The sequence below is a fragment of the Larimichthys crocea genome, chromosome III (assembly GCF_000972845.2).
Source record: "Larimichthys crocea isolate SSNF chromosome III, L_crocea_2.0, whole genome shotgun sequence".
NCBI lineage: Eukaryota > Metazoa > Chordata > Actinopteri > Sciaenidae > Larimichthys > Larimichthys crocea.
The window spans coordinates 4,329,110-4,348,051 of NC_040013.1; the positions used below are offsets into that span (position 1 = coordinate 4,329,110).

General features: G+C 45.9%; 1 protein-coding gene across 4 annotated transcripts in view; it reads right to left on the minus strand.

Moving 5' to 3' along the window:
- Positions 1–18,942, minus strand: part of hectd4 (HECT domain E3 ubiquitin protein ligase 4) — a 36,510-nt gene that overhangs the window by 4,035 nt on the left and 13,533 nt on the right. For 2 of the 4 annotated variants that reach the window (XM_027276385.1, XM_019255400.2), the window contains 49 exons: positions 18,542–18,695; positions 18,350–18,453; positions 17,668–17,866; positions 17,445–17,564; positions 17,260–17,364; positions 16,975–17,138; positions 16,569–16,814; positions 15,942–16,134; positions 15,408–15,512; positions 15,212–15,300; positions 14,939–15,111; positions 14,519–14,654; positions 14,281–14,425; positions 13,994–14,160; positions 13,754–13,900; positions 13,470–13,654; positions 13,166–13,319; positions 12,790–13,070; positions 12,421–12,607; positions 12,241–12,322; positions 11,930–12,132; positions 11,685–11,820; positions 11,369–11,551; positions 11,062–11,226; positions 10,803–10,972; positions 10,483–10,598; positions 10,258–10,379; positions 9,782–9,943; positions 9,502–9,650; positions 9,286–9,365; positions 8,837–9,000; positions 8,434–8,671; positions 8,161–8,297; positions 7,937–8,063; positions 7,157–7,294; positions 6,926–7,062; positions 6,006–6,166; positions 5,734–5,915; positions 5,310–5,515; positions 5,089–5,219; positions 4,789–4,994; positions 4,500–4,679; positions 2,672–4,074; positions 2,375–2,582; positions 2,064–2,287; positions 1,786–1,931; positions 1,588–1,691; positions 771–894; positions 226–416 (listed from right to left, as the gene is read on the minus strand). In XM_027276385.1, coding sequence (XP_027132186.1) covers positions 226–416; positions 771–894; positions 1,588–1,691; positions 1,786–1,931; positions 2,064–2,287; positions 2,375–2,582; positions 2,672–4,074; positions 4,500–4,679; positions 4,789–4,994; positions 5,089–5,219; positions 5,310–5,515; positions 5,734–5,915; positions 6,006–6,166; positions 6,926–7,062; positions 7,157–7,294; positions 7,937–8,063; positions 8,161–8,297; positions 8,434–8,671; positions 8,837–9,000; positions 9,286–9,365; positions 9,502–9,650; positions 9,782–9,943; positions 10,258–10,379; positions 10,483–10,598; positions 10,803–10,972; positions 11,062–11,226; positions 11,369–11,551; positions 11,685–11,820; positions 11,930–12,132; positions 12,241–12,322; positions 12,421–12,607; positions 12,790–13,070; positions 13,166–13,319; positions 13,470–13,654; positions 13,754–13,900; positions 13,994–14,160; positions 14,281–14,425; positions 14,519–14,654; positions 14,939–15,111; positions 15,212–15,300; positions 15,408–15,512; positions 15,942–16,134; positions 16,569–16,814; positions 16,975–17,138; positions 17,260–17,364; positions 17,445–17,564; positions 17,668–17,866; positions 18,350–18,453; positions 18,542–18,695 — 9,029 coding nt within the window. The remainder of the gene's footprint in view (positions 1–225; positions 417–770; positions 895–1,587; positions 1,692–1,785; positions 1,932–2,063; positions 2,288–2,374; positions 2,583–2,671; positions 4,075–4,499; positions 4,680–4,788; positions 4,995–5,088; positions 5,220–5,309; positions 5,516–5,733; positions 5,916–6,005; positions 6,167–6,925; positions 7,063–7,156; positions 7,295–7,936; positions 8,064–8,160; positions 8,298–8,433; positions 8,672–8,836; positions 9,001–9,285; positions 9,366–9,501; positions 9,651–9,781; positions 9,944–10,257; positions 10,380–10,482; positions 10,599–10,802; positions 10,973–11,061; positions 11,227–11,368; positions 11,552–11,684; positions 11,821–11,929; positions 12,133–12,240; positions 12,323–12,420; positions 12,608–12,789; positions 13,071–13,165; positions 13,320–13,469; positions 13,655–13,753; positions 13,901–13,993; positions 14,161–14,280; positions 14,426–14,518; positions 14,655–14,938; positions 15,112–15,211; positions 15,301–15,407; positions 15,513–15,941; positions 16,135–16,568; positions 16,815–16,974; positions 17,139–17,259; positions 17,365–17,444; positions 17,565–17,667; positions 17,867–18,349; positions 18,454–18,541; positions 18,696–18,942) is intronic. The other 2 variants (XM_019255403.2, XM_019255402.2) reach the window with 1 other exon arrangement.

Consider the following 18,942-nt stretch of genomic DNA (forward strand, 5'->3'; position numbering starts at 1 on the left):
TGCAGTAGAGCAGAGCGCGTCAGCTGCTGCCCGGCGGTGTCCGGTGTCACGCTGCTACCACCCTTCTTGGCTTAAGTTTATAAAGCTTACAGTGTGCCATGCTCCTGCATCGCTCTGTGTGGAGTGACGCAGCCGACTTGTGGTTGTCTCGACTGATGACTCGAATCGTATCGGGGGACGGCCACATTCGCTACGCAGACAGTAACAACAAGTGGGTTTACTCACTGAGCAGGCATGCCACGCGAGGATCAGCGATGTCACTGGAGTCCAGGTACACTTCGTGGGGGTGTAGTCTGGCTGGTGTGATAGCCAGGTGACGGCAGAGCCTGTTGATGTACTGTACCAACGCCACGTCCATTTCCAAGCCCCACTTCCTGCAGGCCTTCTGAGCGTGACGAGTGTCTATGCACGTGCACCTAGTACAGAGGACAGCTGCTGTTAAACAGAGACCTCCCGTGATGTTTAGTCATTAGAAAATCTCCTGAATTCGATGATATATTGAGGGGGTGTGACACTGTCTTAAGATAAGCAGATATGGTGCTGCATTATAATTAGATGAGTGTGAAAATGAAGAAGGACATTAATTTAAAATTTTCATTTTATGCCTGAATAATTCAATAAATCAGGAGTGACATGTTATTTCAGAAAGAAACTAATAATTTAATTGAATAGAGGTTTGAAGAGAACACATCTGTCACAACAGAACGTGTTTTGATTCCTGGAGAGTCTCAGTGCTGATTACTGGGGGGTGCGACTCTGCCCGGTCTCACCTTTCGAAGTGGAGATCATAACCACAGGCTAAAATTGCCCTCCAGACACTGCGGATGTCCTGCTTGGCGCGGTCAACGGCAAATTTATGGAAGCCTTCCAGTGTCAGGTACTTCTCCTCTGGGACTAAATAAAACAGAGTGGTATGTTAAGCAGCTCACAGCTGCTGGCTCCAACGCAGGACTCAAATTTATTCTTGTAGGGTAGTAGAGCATCAGAGTAGGACAGCACAGTTATATCTTGACTTTGCCAACTTTGTCTGACCAACAGTAACAACAGAACAAGGTCATTTATTTTCCTCATTTACATAAAGAAAAAGCAGAAAAATCTCACATTTCTGTTTCATTATTAAACCCAAATTTAGGTAAGGGAAGAGAAGTAGAGCACAGTCATTTCTACACACACATCTAATGGTATTAAGTTTGGTCAGAATAAATCTTTAATTCACAGAGGCAGCTGAGAAAACATTCTGACTCTACACTTCCCCGCCCCATGCCTCTCTGATACCTGACCTCCCACTCGCTCCTCTCCCTCTCTCTCTCTTTAGGGATGCTTATTGTAATGTTGTCAGACACTTCTAATGACAATCTGAGCATCTAAGTGGTAGAAACAAGCACTTTCAGTGGATGTTTTGTGACATTTTGACAGTGTGCAATTACAATCAGTTCCTATGAGGCTGCTCGTTGCAGCCCTCTCGCTCAAAACTGGACCAATTTGAAAAAAATGTTGTTCGCCATTAGGAATATCAGTCACTACTTAACTGTCTGAACTGAACCATCCACAAACATATTCCCTGATGTGTGTAGTTAAAGAGCCAACCTTCAGTTTTCTTAGCAGGAGATTTTTCCACATCTTTCTCGTCAGGTCTGGATTTCTCCGGAGATTTCGGCTTCAGGACTGTTTTCTTCTCACTTAGTGCAGTCCTGGCAGAGAAAACAAATTCAATTTAATTAGTGTCAAAGTGTAGATGTACTTAAACATGTTGCTGCGTTTCAAATGGCTGCCTGGATTACTCACCTGACGCTGTTGAGCACAGATTTCTCCTTGGTGGGAGGTTTGGTGATGGGCCTCTTGGTGCTCACAACCTTGCCCTGGTGCTGTTCTTTTCCTGCTTTACTGTATTTGTTCTTATTGGGCTTGGGAGTGCCATACTTTCGAAGAATCTAATGGAAACAAATCATTTTAATGCATGTGAATGTACATACGGCATAAAGAGTGAACTGTTTACTTGTGGTGGTTGACCTCAGAGGGAAGCAGGGAGTAAGTAGTTGACATTAAATTGCTGTGTTATATACCTGAGTGAGCTGATCCTCAAGTACTTTCTTTGCCGGCCTAACGTTGGTGAAGAAAGTGTGCAGTAAGTTTCCGGGAGTCTGAGCGTTGATCTGCTCCTTGCTGAGGTAAATGTCAGACACTTTCACAGGCTTGGCCGGTGTGAGGCTGAGCATCTGCTCCGAGTGCACACAGCTTTTGAAAATATCTGTGAGGACATCTCGCGCGCCTGGTACAAGCTTGTCGCCTTGAAACATGGAGAGACAAGATTTTATACTGGCAGAACTGTTAGTGTGTGAAAGCAGAAAATATCTAACACCAAGCAAACACCAACCTCTGACTGACTTGTCCAGGAAGTAGTCTTCGAGAGCAGAGCTCCCCTGTGTGTCAAACAGGCTTTGATTAACGCTGGAGGCTGTCAGGATCTCCTCATTGGTCAACTCCATTAACTCCTCTTCACCTTCCAGGCTGGACAAGCCAATTAAGTCACTGCTGTTAAAAAGACTGGCACGGATTTTTTCCACTTTAGCTCGAGAACGAACCTATAATTAACAAAAGAAAACACAAGGGCATTTCCTTTAGATTCAAACATTCCATCAAACATCTATTATGGTGCTTTTAATCAACCCACCTCAATGACAGCATAACCCTTGATGGGCCTGGACATGACTGCATTGCTCTCCAGTGAGGTGACTGTGTGCATAGAGCCCCCATCTGACACCGACGGTGTTTCTGCACTGTCCAAAGGCTCTCCCAAGCTGCCGAGACTCCCCAGGCTTCCTGTACTACACAGGGAGGTATCTAGACTCTCCTGACTAGAAACAGTCTGGGGGTCTTGGGGTCCCTGCTGCGGGTACGTAACAGCCGAAGCTGCAGCAGCAGCAGAGTTGGGAGGTGGAACTGCTAACAGCTCCTGATCGACAGAAAGTTCACTGGCAGTGCGAGAGACTCCCTGAGAGGAGCTGCAGATCGATGTCTGGCTGGTCGAAGCTGACGCACTCACACTCATGGCTGGAGTCACGCTGCTGGAGCTGTCGGGGCTCTCAGGACCTCCGTTGTTGGGGAAGGGGCGCTCAGGTTCGGTGCCAGCTTTGCCATCCTGAGGGCTAGTAACCCCAGCTCCAGATTTGGGCTTCTTGGGGTCCTCTTCCTGCAGGGGGATGAAGACTTCATCTTTGAAGAGCCCTCCATGTGCATTGCAAGCCCTGCGGATTGCATTTCGAACCACGGCCTCCTCCAGGTGCGTGGGGATACCTGAGAGCACCAGCAGGCGGCTGTGGGCAGTGGGGCCCACCAAGGCCTGGCAGGCATCTGTCACTGCATCGCTGGTCACACTTAAGCCCTGCGGGTCTTTATTGGCAAGATGTCGTAGGATCATGAGGAGAGTGAGGCAGCGGTGGAACCACAGCATGTCCTCGGGTTTACTACCTGCCATGTTCAGCAGTGCACTGTCGCTCTCTGACAACCTTGCACCTCCACTTCCACGTTTTCCAGACACCGCTGCTGCCACTGCAGCCGCTGCTCTCTCACGCTTCATCTTCACCTTCTTACGTTTGGATAGCAGACTGGGGCTCTGTGGTGTCTGGCCCGGGGATGACGACGAAGATGAAGAAGAGTCACTAAGGTTCGGGGCGCTGGTGGATGACAAAGCTCCAACTGAAGAGCCACCAACATTGAGAGGAAGCGTCACCTCTGCCACAGCGAGGCACACCTCCATCAGAGCGTGGAAGTACGTGGAGAACCGACTCTGCTCTGCCCCGAGAGCCAATGCAATGCCTCCAGAGGAGGACCCCCCTGCTCCGGCCCCTGCAGCAGTCCATCCCTGAGTCTCCCGGTCGTAGAGCTTCCGGAGTTCTGTCTGCAGGGCCATGAGCACTGCGAGGCAGGGGTTAAGGAGCAGAGCGATGGAGCTGGAGAGACCAGCAGGGCTCTTGCGCTGCTCCAAGTGGTGGATCTTCCGCAAAAGCTCAGCCAGCAAGTGAAAAATGAGCTCTTTGATGGATGGAGCCAGATCAGTGGTCCAAAGCAAGCCACCTAAAAACAATAAGAACAATCACATAGAAAACACTGAAAGGTGAGATTTTAGGACGTCTATATTCATATTTAGTAGGTTTTTCTTGCAAGTTTTCAGAGTTTGTCTATGATTTATAGTGCTACTAGTGAAGAATAATGTTTGTTTTGGTTTAACTAGCTCATAAACGCTGAGCGTTTGATGACCTTTTAAGTATATGATTCTTTGAGAGTGGAGAGCAGTTTTGAAAACTTGAAGTCCCACATCAGTAGACGTAATATATCTCTCTGTCTTAACATAACTGTGTTTTTTAACTCAGAAAATAACTACGCATTAAATAATATCCAAAAATCGTAAAACAAAATCAGCTGAGAAGGATTTTACTAGGGTTGCATTTAAGTTTAAGTGAAACAGCGACTACAGACTCCATAACTGGAGTTCAACCTACCAAGTAGTTCCACCACCTGCAGCAGCACAGACGAGGGCACTGTGTCCAGCTCATCCTCTGATCGCTCACTGCTCTCACCCAGCTTCCACGTCAACAGCTGTTCAGCAAATGCCATGGCCAGGGGAAACTCCAGTGGCAAGGAGTGAAGCACCAGCACAGCACCAGGAGGGGGCGACACTCCTACATTTAAGATAACAGCAAATTTAATTCCATTTTGTCCTGTGACAAAATTTTTATTTACGTTGAAGCATCCTGGATGAATTCTATTACAGGTCAGTTAGATACTCACCCAGTTTGATGTGCACTTTATCAGTGGGTATGATAACAGAGGGGTATTGGTTGGTGGTGGGAGGGGGGGTAAGGCCTGTGTTGGTAGGTGAGGCATCCAGCGGATAACACACCGCCTCCATCAAGTTTAGCTGTCCGTTTCTACGCACTTTGTGACCCAGGCCGTACACCATGACTCGAGCCCATGGAGCTTTGTAAAGGCTTGAACTAAAAGAGTGACAAGAACAGGACAGAATTATTTAAAATAACAAGAAATGGTAAGAAATCTGAGTTCTGTATGAATCACTGAAGTTGAACTCACTCTTTGCGGCAGCCTAGCTGGCTCTCCTTGCAGGACACAATGACAAATGCGGCGCCTGGAAAGCTGACATCCATGCTGACCTTTGACTCAGTCACAGGAAACTCCTCAGATGTAAACTGCTCTGGTGCGTTCTGTTGAAGCGCACGGAAAGAGATGATGAGAAACTTTCCGAACCGGGCGACAAGTTTATTAAATCAAGGGTTTGTTTGGCAGAGCCTGACCTGCAGGAAGCAGCAGATCTGCTTCGTGAGCTCCAGCAAGCTTTCCTCTCCTTGATGCAAGGCACGGGTGATGGCCACTGTCAGCCACTCCCGGATGGGCTGAACATTGCCCTGGTAGAACAATTCTGATGGAGAACAGCTTTGGCCCTGGAGGTTGTGAAGCACCGACTGGGCCAGGAGGATAGAACTAGAGCTAATAGTGCCATCTGCAGGAAGATCAATGTCAGAGCAGTCAGTACACACATCACAAAGGACCCATCAACATCACCCCAATGGTGTTTTTACCAACTAATTAGGTCTGATTTTCTATTCCAGCCCACATTTCAACCATTTCGTACCAATGTACTTAAGGATGTGTCATAAGCAAAGGCTGTTACCACAAAAACCTCCAGAACACAGTAATATTATAGTAAGTAATATTCACCAGGGAGAGGTGGAGCCAGCAGCTGATTCGACAGCAGCTGCAGGTGTTCTAAGGTGATGTCTCGGATAGCAGGTATGTGGAAGAGACGAGTGAAGGTGTGAGGATTCTTGGGGGCGAAGATGTTGAGCAAGGCCATACGGCAGTATAACCGAGCCAGCGCACTCTCACAGCGAAGCAGTTCCCTGCGGCAAACGGTCAAACACGTGTTATTCTGAGCACCTGCTGCGGGATGCGTTTACATTATGCTCGCCCTCATCAGCTTCATACGTTACCTGTGAATCTGAATGTTGCTACTGTCTAATGAGACTAAGCCATTAGCTGCAGTGCGTCGAGATCCAGCAGGCGGCCGCTCCAGCATCTCAATAGGGTACCAATACCTCACCAGCACCCCCTCACTGCGCAGGTAGGTCTCCACCTGTACCAGCTCGTTTACCTGAACAAGTTGAAGACAACAAAGGCATAAATATATTTGGGTTTTTAGCTTTTTATGACGAGCAAATGAATTTCACGTATGGCTCATCAGCAAATGATATCAATCAGAGCGATTTGGTTTCTTTAGAAACTCTTTCAGGCTTGTGATGATTATGCGACTGCCGTTTGGGCAAGAGGAGGAAAGGAGGAGCAAAGCTGTTCATAACTGTACCATAAGGTATTTAGTGGGTGTGAAGTTTGATGGAAGGCTTGTATTACCAGGCTATAGGAAACACAACTAAATGGATATGTGTAATATGTTTTTTTAAGCTGCAGAAAACTGATATTGTACCTCCAAGGTAGAAGGTGTTTCATTAGTAACTGGGTAAACAAATTATTTTTAAAGTAAATCAAAGGATTGTATTTATATAAGAGCAGATATTGCCTCTTGTGACTGAAATGCGTCAATACACTGCTTTTGTTTAATGACATAAAAGGATATGACTGAAATGATGGATGTGAATGATTCACAGTGACTAAAGTGGTTGTTTGGAAAAGAGACATTTAAATTGGCATCTCATTGAATGAATGCATGGGAGCTCAGGAAGGAAACATTTTATCACTGATGAGTGGGTGATGAGAACGATGACGATGACGATGATTCATTCGTGTTTCTGTGCATTTCTCTTCTTTTTTTGGAAAGATTATTTGAATTGTTATGTGACCAGCCTGATGGTAGTCATTAACTCACCCACAGGCCAGCATCGAGTTTTATACTTACAGAGTCCACATCCAGCACTACGCCATGCAAGCCAAACGTCTTCAACATGCCCCGAATAGCAAACTTTGGCAGTGCCGTCCCTCCTGTAGTGCTGTTGGTGTTGTTGCTGTCTGGACAGCGGATGACCACCGTCAAGCCTGTGATGAGGGAGCAAATTATCACACACCGGTCAATTCATGTGCGCAGTTGACTCATTTTAACTGTAGGTACAGTGATGTAGGTGAGTGGTACCTTTGCGAACTTTGTCAATAGTGAACTTGTTGGCCTCATCCTTAATATCCTCAATGGTCGGGAGATAGAGGTCACGAGGAATGCCGCCATTCTCTTCATACAGGAACTCCACTGTCTGTCTTGCAATGTCAACCATGCCTGTTGTCAACAAAATAAAGGTTGTGTGTTAACTGCAGCGCTCTAATAAATTTGTTCAAGGATAATTAATCGAAATGTATATTTACGATAGTGTTTGTCCTCATGATATGTAGCATAAGCGCACGTGAATTACCACAAAACGTCAATGAAACACCAGGTTTACTCGCTGGGTGCAGCTACACATTTTGACAATGCAGGTCTCGATTAGATACTCCGTCTGACTTTTCTAAAAGATCTTTGGATGTATAAAAACTCCGGGTTGTAACCTCTGTCTGTGCATGAGGTTGGCCTAGATGCGCTGTCTCTTGGAGCTAGATCAAATGTATTTTTTGTCAGTGATACGTTCGACAGCCTCAATTTTATACAATATTCATACTGGTTTAAATAAACAATGTGATAGTATTTCCCATTTTTGCTGATCAAGAGTTTTGTGTGAATGTAATTAAAAGGCCTGTCCCATTAGACGGCCGAGTTCAGTGACTGAAGCAAATAAAAGCCTGGGCTATTAATTTAAGTTTTAGGGTGTTATCATTAAAGCAGAGAGAATTTTAACCGAGGCAAAGGAGTAATTAGTTATGGTACATTCCTGTGTGTTAACTGGACTGAGGGTTTTTGTATTAATGAGGTCCGTTCACTCGTTACCTAGCTGCAGAGCTCCTTTGATTTGGTCCAGGCCAGATTTCCTTTCAGCCTCATTACGGAACCGCCTACGAATGGTAGGGAACACTTTGGTCTCCCAGGCCTTTACCAGCAAGGCATAGTGGTCCTCCTAACATGATCGAACACACATCAAAGTGAAGTTAGCACAAATGTGAAATTATTTTGGAAGTCAGATGAAGAAGATGAAAAGTGGAGGCCCCGCTCACTCTTGGGACATCATCGTCGTCCTCGTCGTCACTCTCATCATCTGCGATCGGAGGAGGATGTGGGTCAGGGCCAGAGGTGACCAGGTTCTCGTAGCTCAGCTCAACTTTGTAATGGCACGACAGGTCACTGTTGTACTCTGTATCGAAAGGAAAGGACGAACAAAAAACTCAAACGTTAAGTGGGAGACAAAATGAATCACTGTATCAGTGTAGTGCACCCTCTTAAAGAGAAGCAAAAGCGTGCACATGTCGAAATGAAGGTGATAAACATACGTTGTTGTGCGACTGCCACAGCTGCAATCCGACAAGGGGGTCCATGGGAGCCAGAGTCAGAGGTAACACTTGCACCTGCATCATTATCACTGTCTGAGGCCATAGCAAAGGGCAGTGCTTCAAAATTCGCACTTATTTCCTCTGCAAGGTCTACACACAGGTCAGCCGCGTTTCTGTGTGCTTGGCCTTCTGCGTACGCAAATGGCCGGCTACCAAAGTTGGCACGGATCTTTGAGTTCTACGAAAAAGTAGAAAATTACTACATTAATCTTGAGGAAAGGTTTGAGTCACAGAGGCAATGAAAAGGATAAAGTATGATACATATTAAATATTCCTAATTAACCAAATTATAGCTTAGCAACAGTTCAAGGTTTCAAGGTCACTTTAGTCAGCAGAAACTCGCCTTTTTTTGAATGTGTACCAGGGGCCACATTCCACCAGCTACATCCTCCAGGATGGGGCTGAGCCGCTGGCCACAGTAAGTGAAGTAGACCCTGCCTTTAGGGGCCTGACCAGGGGGTGGAGGTGTGCCCTCAGAACGTTCCCAGCCTATTCCAGCGACGTCGCCTGCGTTTGTACAAACTTACGGTCACACTCTCAGTAATGCCTCAATGCAAACATGCAATGTTATTTGAAAACATGCTAATGCTAGATACAGCTTGAGTTAAGAAAGCAAGATATGCCTGCAAAATAACTTTTTTTGAAAGAGCAGCCAGATAAGATAAATGCATTTAGGAGTTTAGTTCAAAATCCATAACATACAACGATGCATGGATTTCTAAGTTGACTAAATCAAACAAAAGAGATGGTAGATTGTATGTGAAGAAAAACATGTTTTGTCTCCCATCTCACCGGGAAGTAGAGCCACATCCAGCCTGACACTCTTCCACTGCAGCAGACTGGAGCCATTATAATGCACTGCCCTACCATTACTGACACACACAGACAGACAGGAGACAGACGCATGGAGGAACAACACAAAAGAAAAAGGAAAGCAGTCAGCACTCAAGTCAGAGACAGAGAAGTGGGAAAAGAGTTTCTCAGAGTTAATATGCAGGGTGAACATACTTATGAAACAAACATGTGCCGACAGGGTTGGTCCACGCTCCGTCTCTCTTCTCTGCCTCGGTGGCAAAACCAAAGGACACGATCGGGCCGCTGTCCTCCTCAGAGTCTCCATAGGAGACAACTTCTATCTCCCAGTAAAAGGACGGGGCCTGCAGGGACAAAGAGAAGTAAATAGAAGACTGCCGACAGGCTGAGGTATCAGTGCAGTATAATTTAATTTCACTATGTGTTCAAACACACTGAGATTGCAAATATTAATATTCCACTGTGACGTGCCGACCTGAATTGGTACAGGACAGGTAGCATAGATGAAAGTGCCTCTGGGCAGCCCTCCTCCAGCACTCGGATCAGCCAGGAAGGTGACGGAGGTCAGACGGGATGAGAACATGCAGGCACGGACCGGAGGGAACACTCTGGATGGACACCAAGTGATCTCCTTTGGCTGATGAGACAAGCACATCAAAGGGATGAGGAGAGAAGTGGGGCAAAGCGATCTGACTGCTTAACTTATCAAAATGTCTTTGAAGATTTTTTTTCAGTGCATTATAAGTTGCAGCTTGCAGCATCATATAAACTTTCTGCTATAATTATCTTGCCTTCAGCTGCCCGTCAATTAAAATATTTTCAGATTTCAGTAGTTTTTCATCAAAGACTGAAGTTAGGCTCCAGTTGTTTTGATGTGTTTCCACCTTCTTGAGTTAATTACTGCAAAAATTAAAGTAACAGAAACTATACTATAGGTCTGGTGACTAGTACCTGGCGTCTGTCTGTCTGCAGCGGTGGAGGAGGAGGCCGAGCGCAGTCCCGGTACAGCATTCTCACTCTTTCACACTGAGCCTCAACCATGCCGAGCCGCTCCCCTGCAAGGGATGACAAAACTTGTGACATGATTCACAACAATGAATGGTGAATCATCAACCAAATGCATTAAAATATATGAAAGATTTTGGGTTAATCCGACATGCCGGTATGTATGCTCACCAGGGCTGCACTCCTGAGCAACCAGGTTGAGAACTTCAACAGCTGCAGGACACTGCTGGATGAACTCCTCACAGAAGGAGCTGTCCTCCAGGAGCTGTGCCATCACCAGGCATGCCCTGAAAACCATTGTGAACCTTGTGAGTTTTGTTAAATCTCTTTTTTTGATGTCTAACCTTCATTGCATCACATAAAGAGGCTTTCAAATGGCTCCGGGCCACACTTTAAGTACAGCAGATTAAAAACAACTCTACTTTACACCATCAGCGAAAACAAGTTGATGGAAGTTGCAGAAGTGTGTGTTTGCATGAATGTTTGCTAACCTGGTTCTGATTTCAGCCAGCAAGCGTACTGCAGCCATTACCGGGCTGGAGCCATCTCCTGTAGCTGGTAGAGAAGTGTGGATAGAGAGACTGCCCTCCTGTGGCAGAAGCATGGACTGCACTGCTTGTACCACCTTCTCTGTGATGGAGAGCTTATAAAGGGGGAGAGCCTGTAGGGATTAGGGAGAGAGTGGCACAAGTGAGATTTGAGTTGATGTTTTCCATAAAAATAAGGACTGTGCTGTGCTGAAATTTATACCTCAGATCTGGGGGTGCAGAGGCGTGATATAGGTACTGTCAGGATGTCTGAAGCTTTGCAAGCTTTCCTGTACTCGCAGGAAGGGAACTTGACTGTAGCGATGCCTTCCTGCTCATTGATGGACATAACTATGCCAACACTACCCAGCACTCCTTTACCTACCACCTGCATAGCAAAAGGAATCACAGGAAATATGCCAACACTTAACATTTAAAGCTTACAAGGGGGAAAAAGGTGAATGCAAATTACAGCAGGAGTTGGTGTGAAAGCGCGGCATTTTGACTGGTTCTCCTCGCCCTCAACTAACCTGGACCTCAGAGCCGATCTTAATAGTTTCTTTGAAGCCCCCGAGGGCGCAGAGTGCAGCGACGGCTTGTCTGCCAATGGCTTGCAGCTTAGCCAATTTCCTGCCACTGCTGCTCCCGTTCTCCAGAATACTCTCAGCATACTTCCCCAGCTGAGGGATGAACATCAGGGCCCGGGAGAGAACCTACCACAAACCCCACAGGAAAGAGCATTAGCTTTGATAGAAACAGCATCATATAGAACCGCAATTAATTAAGTAAGAGTAAAAATCTGTTACCACTAATGAGCATAAACATTCAGATAGACACGATAGTTACTTTTTCAGCAGTGCTGGTCCAGATCTGAGCGGTGTTGGACTCTGGGGCGGTGAGCAGACTATGCAGCAGAGCGATGACCTCAGCAGCCATACTGTTGGCAACATGGCCACTGATGAATGGCCTCACAGGGTCCGACCTGTTCAAGGCAAATTTAGAAGTCACAAATACAGACTGACCTGACAAACATGCATAAAGATTTAAACAAATCACAACTTGCATCCCTGCAGTTATTCTTGTTTACCTACCTGGCCAGTTCAGCATTCCTGTCCCGACAAACAGCAGTCTGAGCAGTTTTCTTCTTGTCACCAGTGGTGATGCCTCCAGCAGTCTCTGGGGCTAGGGTCTCCACAGGTGGACCGACGCTCACTATCAGACCAGACTGGGCCCACTTGTTGGCCTTCCTCAGGGCAGCAGACGCCTCTTCTGTGATCACCTCACAGCTGCCGCTCTAGAGAAAGTTTAAAATAGGACAGCAGAGGTAGGGACGAGCACAAAGCTACAGGAACACAACTTTTCGTACTGAGAGTACACGCATTTTTAAATTCTCATTCTGTACCTTCGTCATGTCTCGGTCCATCTTTACCACCTTTTCCATGTTCGCACCAGTGCCAAGCCGAAAGGGACGTCCCTCTGAACTGCTGCATGTTGGAGAACATCGAACAACAACTGTGTCATAGAACCCCAGACTGAGTTTGCTAATGTGAACTGAAAACAAAGATATCAGAGACAACCTCACCTGAGAAGTGGTTGTAGGACCTCATGAGACGACTGGTCCTCTCTCTTGTGGATAAAGATTGACAGCTTGCCATCAACCGCCTCTCCCTCTTCCCCGACTTCATCAGACTTCAGAGCTCCTTTGGAACTGGCTCGAGATAGACTTGTGTCTGGCTCAGAGGAGCTGGGGGAGAGAAGGGTCTGACAGCCTGGTAAAGAGGGAAGATTGTAAATCGTAAGAATTAGCAGGAGAAAGTAACCATGACTTTCCAGGTGCTTATCCAGCTTAGAATGTCTTTGGAATTTAAATTTTTAATGAAGGGCATTTGCTAACAAGGGCAGCCCGCCACAACACACATTTGTTTAGTACTCCTGGGTAAAAGAGACCAACCTGGTACCACATAGTCTGCCAGTTTGGCTAGCAGCAAAGCAGCGATACGTGATGCAGGGTCATTAGCATCTTGTTGTTCAGCATCTAGCGTGTTGATAGAGTAGCTCCACGAGGGCAGGGCCACGTTTCCACAGTCCTCCACGCTCATGAGAGGCAGGGCAGCTCGGCACAGCTGCAGGATGATGAGCACCAGCTTTGGGGAAGGTCTCTGGTCAAGCAGCAGAGACAGGAGCTTAGAAACACAAGCTGGCTGGCTCAGGATAGCTTTCCCTATGTGGCTCCTGGAACACAACACAAAGGAACATTGTATAAATACACACACACATACATGATGTAAAAAAAAAAGATCAAATACATACATGACATAAAATTTTACCTGGAAAGGTCATTGAGCAGACTGAGCACATCCTGTAAGGCATCGTTACCAGCTGCCTGATTCCCACAGCACTCTGTGGCTCTGGCCAGGTGATTGGTCAACAGGCTTGACACCTGTCGTGCCAGACCAGAATGCACTGCGTCTGTAGACCCACCTTAAAGAGAGAAAAATAATGCTTACCCATTATTACAATACACCGCTAACATCTCTGAGGAATGTTCTTCTTGTCCGCTCCAGTGTATAAGTATCTTTTCTGGGTCGACACAAATATAAGGAGCTTGATAGTCGTTCAAGTTTAACATACCTTCCACCTTCTCCCACTCGATGCAGCGGTTAGCCAGCACCTGGAAAGCAGCCCAGGCCATGGTGGCCACCTTCTGCTTTTTGGTCTGCTTCTCGTTTGAACTGCATTCTCGCTGACCACTTAAACTACACAGGCTGTCCATGAGCTGGACCAGACCACTCCGAACCAGGCACTGCTCCTCGCTCCTATCACAACACAGGATGACGAATGAGGGTAAGGAATCTGAGGGCTCAGGAATAGAGAGTAAAATCAAAAGTGAGATATCATGTCATGAATTCTCTTGCCTGGTGTAGGGAATTGTGCAAAGTAAGCCTATACTGTTGGCACAGGCAATGGGGTAGCGAGCACATAGTGACACTACAGACGTCATGGTCTCCCCGAAGGCCTCCTGCACCTGCTCTACCATTCCACCACAGGTCAGCTCCTCAATCCTGCACAGATAGCGCACAAACACAGATAAATAGAGGCGCGTGTGTGTAGAGAAGGGTTGGATTGTTATGTGTGTTTATAACCCCCTTCTTTACCTTGGGCCACCTTGTAGCACCATAGTGACAGGCCCCACCAGGTGGGTGACGCCTCCAACTCTGACAGCAGCAGTGAGCAACTCCCTCATATGAACAAGTGCCTGCTTCCGCGTGCTGCCACGTCTCCAACGTGTCTGCGCGGCAGACAGGAAACTGCTGCTTGACACCTACGGAAATTATATAAAAGACCTCCATCTCAGATTAAGAGTTTATCGAGTGATTGTCATGCAGCCATGGCAACAAACGAATCAAGAAAAAAAAAAGTGTGTGATGAATAAGAGACTAACAGCCTGATCAGGTGTAGTTCCGATAAAAGCGAAGAGCTGTCCCAGCAGCACGCTGTATGTTGGTTTGTCACGGCTGTCCTCTATGGCCAGAGACTGCAGCAGTGTAAACGAGCTGCTGCGATGACTCGTAGGGTGGTGACGCCTCCTGAAGGTAAAAACAGTGAAGGAATAAATTAATCCGAAGGTCACTTAAATGATTCTCCAACATTAAATCTATCATACAAAAATAGACAAATACCTTTGGGGCGCGTGTGTGAACTCCAGGTCCTGGTTAGCTATCATTTCCAAGTCAGAGGGTGCAGACATGCTGCGTAGGAAGACCGGCTGCTTCACCATGGGGATCACCGTCTTTGCATCTGACACTGACTTAGAGGCTAGCACAAAAAAAAAAAATCAAGTCACTGCCATTTTGTCTAAAACACCTACAAATCATGCAGGAATTAATAACGGACTAACGCTGACAGATGAAAATACTGTTATACAATTTATTCATTAAATGCAGACCATTATATAACCGTGCCCACAGATTTCTGAGGGCAACAGCTCATAGACATTTAAATACTGTGAGAGGCTGGAAAGAAGAAATCTGCTGCCCAACAAGGTCTCACTTAGCAACTAATCAGTAATATAAGAAGTCACATGAACAGATGATTCCTACCTTGACCTGGTGTGCCAGCAGGTGTGGTGGTTAGACTTCTGCAATGTGGAGCGATGGTAACATGGAGCAGCAGCTCAGTGCGGTTCATCAGACTCTTCACCAGTGCCTTAGTTTTGGCCAGTGAGGTGCTACTTCTGAGGTGCATGGTGTTCACCTCCTGGAAGAACTTCTCCCTGTTGGCGCGGATATTAAATGTTACTGGATGAACTGAAGCGTGGACAGCTGAGGTAATGCCATCTGTTTCAAGTGATGGGGTGATTTTTAATTACTTGCCTTAGAGCGAGGACAACATTTTCCAAATCGCTAAAATCGAGTGGGACCTCCTTCAGGGAGCAAAGCAGTTCCAGCTCCTTGATTTTGTTCTAGTGCAAAAAAAAAAAAACACAATAAATTATGAAAATCAAAACAAATTTTAGTAGTAATGGTACGATCTCAAGAGCAAAAGTTTGAAATTGTGTGTGTGGAGCACCTCAAAGAAGTGGTAGTCATGAAAGAAAGGAGCGTTGTTCTCCAGCTTTCCCTGATGGGCCTCCTCTACCTCATTCTGCCACTTCTGTTCCAATTCTGCGACACTCTGAAAGCAACACAGGAGATAATTAATTAGACACAGAGTACGACTCACATTTTTGTTTAAGGCTGGTAGCCTGATTTACTTCAGTCTCAAGTTTATCTTAAAGGCTATCCTACTCTGTTGTTTTTATTACTCTCATATCTCCAGATCGTCCTTTATAACTTACTGCCAATGATGAAAATAGCCATATCAGCAGCATCCTGGTGACTGGAGTTATAATAAGGCAGTGTAAACATGCCCAATACAGCAACTTCCCGGCTGAAAATAAATACAGCTTTGCAAAAGTAATCACCATTAATCCTATTCCCAGCAGCAAACTGGAAGTCATTTATTAAATTATCAAACAACAACTTTCTAGAATAACCTAATTAAAACAAAATGACAAACATTCACAGGTTGCCCAGTGCGTCTTCCAAAGCAACAGAAACTCACCTGCAGCTGACGCTGCATAGCGTTGATCTTCTTGAAGGTCTCAGCCATGATCTTACAGACCAGGTCATACTCCTCTGCGTGATCCTCGCGGTACTGATAGTTGACAAGTGACTGAAGGGCATCCACCAGGCTTAGATGTTTTATGACACAAGATACTATGACTTCCTCCATAACATCAGGCCTGATCACCTCCCTTACAGAGACCAAAACAAAAACAAAACGGTTAAGTAAAAAAGTGGTGCTTTTGACAAGAAAACAGTTTTACTTCACAGATATGAAGTGACATCTCCATCCATCCATCACTTTGCAATACTAAGGGAAACCAATATCTTTAAAATCCTAAGAAATAAATCAAAAATTCACTGCATGAATAAAAAGTGTAGGTCTAAAGATGTTCTATTTTTAAAGCAGAATGTGTCAGCTTAATCAAAATAACAAAGATTATTCATTACGTAATTCTGTGGGCCAGGGTCAAGAGCTGACAAATACAGTTTTGGAAAGCGTTACCTCTGATAGTCTTTAAAAACTCCTGCTTTGATTTGTTTTTAGTAATGTTTGTCTCTTCTTTTCTGTGCACAGTGACGCCACAGGCATACCCACTGTGCTGTGACAGCAAGACCCTCTTACTTGATGCTTGGACGGAATTGCGGTCGAGCCCTTCCAGACACCTCCCGTAGCCTTCCCATGATGCCCGGAGGGAGGCGGATACGAGGCAAGTCAAAGTAAGTGCCTGGCATTAGGCCTGGGGGAGGGATTAGCACATCAGAGGGGTAGGTGAACTCCCGGTCCTCCTCAATAGTGAGTGGCAGCGGTGAAGGGCTTGGCGTGAGGGCAGGAGAGATTGCACCATTTGCTTCCACCTGCCACTGACACCTGAGGTCAAAACAAACAAAGCCTGTCAACAGATTTTCTGTGTCCTACTAACTACAGACCACTAAGAAATGTGTTCCAATTCTTACACTGTACTATATTTATCACAGGCAATCAATATTACTGGGAGACATTTTGTGGTATTCTTATTCAGCTGCGTCACCTTTGCAGCAGCTTTGAGCAGAGCAAATCATGGCAGGCTTCCTCCTCTCTTGTCACCTCTGGCCCGTTGTACAGAATGCGGAGCATCGAGCAGGCCAGCACTGACAGACCGAGTGCGAGGTCTGCCAGGAAGGGGAGGCCTCCAGAGACATCCTCTGATGACTCCTGAGCACATAAACAAACAGCATCTTCAGGATTAGCGGCCTTTGTTCAGTGTTCCACATTGCGAGTATGATTCAACAGTAAATACAAACATGTGGGACCAGCCAGTGCTCCCACACTTTACCTGAGCTCTGACAGTGCAGGAGAAGCCCCACATGGCTTTATCGGGGGTGTTGTGTTCACGTCCACTCCTCATCTCAAAGGAAAACGTCACAGTGTCTCCTTCAACCTAAAACAGGATACATAAAATTAAGCTCTTCCCGAACTGTATGTGCACTGTGTGTTCACCATTTGTGCAACTTCTGTTACCTTGACAAGATCTTTGGGCCATCCTGTCCCCAAGACACTCCGACTGCCGTATCCCAGCGTGTTCCCTCCATACTCCGTTACTTTACGACTGTTGGTGTTGGGACCAGCATAGATAACCAACTGAAAATCAGGTAATATATTTAGTGTACAACATCCCCAACCAGAGCTTTGCAGAGCTTCACAAATGGCACACATTGATTGAAAGAGCTAAGGGAGTCAATACCTTGTCGTAGTCATACTGTGAGGAGCAGCGAGAATCAAAGCGAAGGTACAGGCAGCGAGCTCCTGGGATGTGTACCGTCTCTTTGAATTTGTAATTGTCCCTCACAGGGTGCACCGTCTCTACCGTCTTCCCTGCAGCCCATGGGGCAGGGATCTTCAGTCCAGTCAGGAAACCGGGCTCCTCACGTTCGTCAAGAATTCTAATATCAAGGACATAAAGGAAGTGCTGGGTTCAGAGCAAATCAGCTAGCATTAAATGGTTAAGAGTTCCTATGATGTTGTTGATGGGAACAACAATTTTTAAAAACGGTTCCAGTATTGAACGAGATGGCTGCAGTCAGCAGAAGTGAAACTGGCTGCAACATAATCCTTACGGGCAATTCACGTCCACTACAAGTGCTTCTTTTTGCCACTTGACAGGCTCAGATTGTTATTACAAGTGTCTGACAACATGATGGAAAGGATCCCTACAGAGATTGATCTTTAACCAGAAACAGTCGTTACGTTCAAAGCCACCAGACGGTAATTCTACCCCATAACATCATAACACTTCATTTAAGCCTGACAGAAACAAAATAACTGACCAAAACCTTGGTCTGTCCTTCTACTATTCCAACAATTACTGACTCTGGTATGTTCGAAATCAAATTTTAACTAATGCATAAGATAATAAGATAACTTACTTGTCATCAGCAGCACATGCCTTTGCCCCCTGTCCCAGAGATCCACCCATGGGTGGAGCCTCTTCACTGAAAAGTGGGGACTGAGTCTTTAGTAAGAGGGCAGTCTGGAAAACAGAGTGAAAATAAATACATGTTTTTTTCTACTTTTCATTTTAATACAAGAACTGACTTCTGGACTATCAAGACTCCAACCTGGCTGGTGTAGAGGACCAGCTGCACCAACTGAGGCATGAGTGCATCAGCGAGAGTGAGCGTCTGCAGGTTGGGGTGCATCAAAGTGGTGAGCAACACTGGCAGCAGGTGCCCGAGCATGGTGGCTTTGGTTACCTGTTCCAAGCCTTTCAATCTGATGAATCCGAGGCAGAAAAAGCAGATAGGAAATGAGGAAATTTGAAGCGGTAAAACAAAAAGCCATTGTGATGTTAAGAACCTGCATCCGTGAATGGTTTTTCATGCAGTCTTTTATTCTTTTAAAAAGGAGGCTGCGGCATTACTTAGGTTTAGCTAAATCTTGTTTCACGGTGAAATAATGCATTAGAGCCGACCAAGAGAACATCATGTCGGGTTTTATTTTTGTCAGTTACATTACGGTT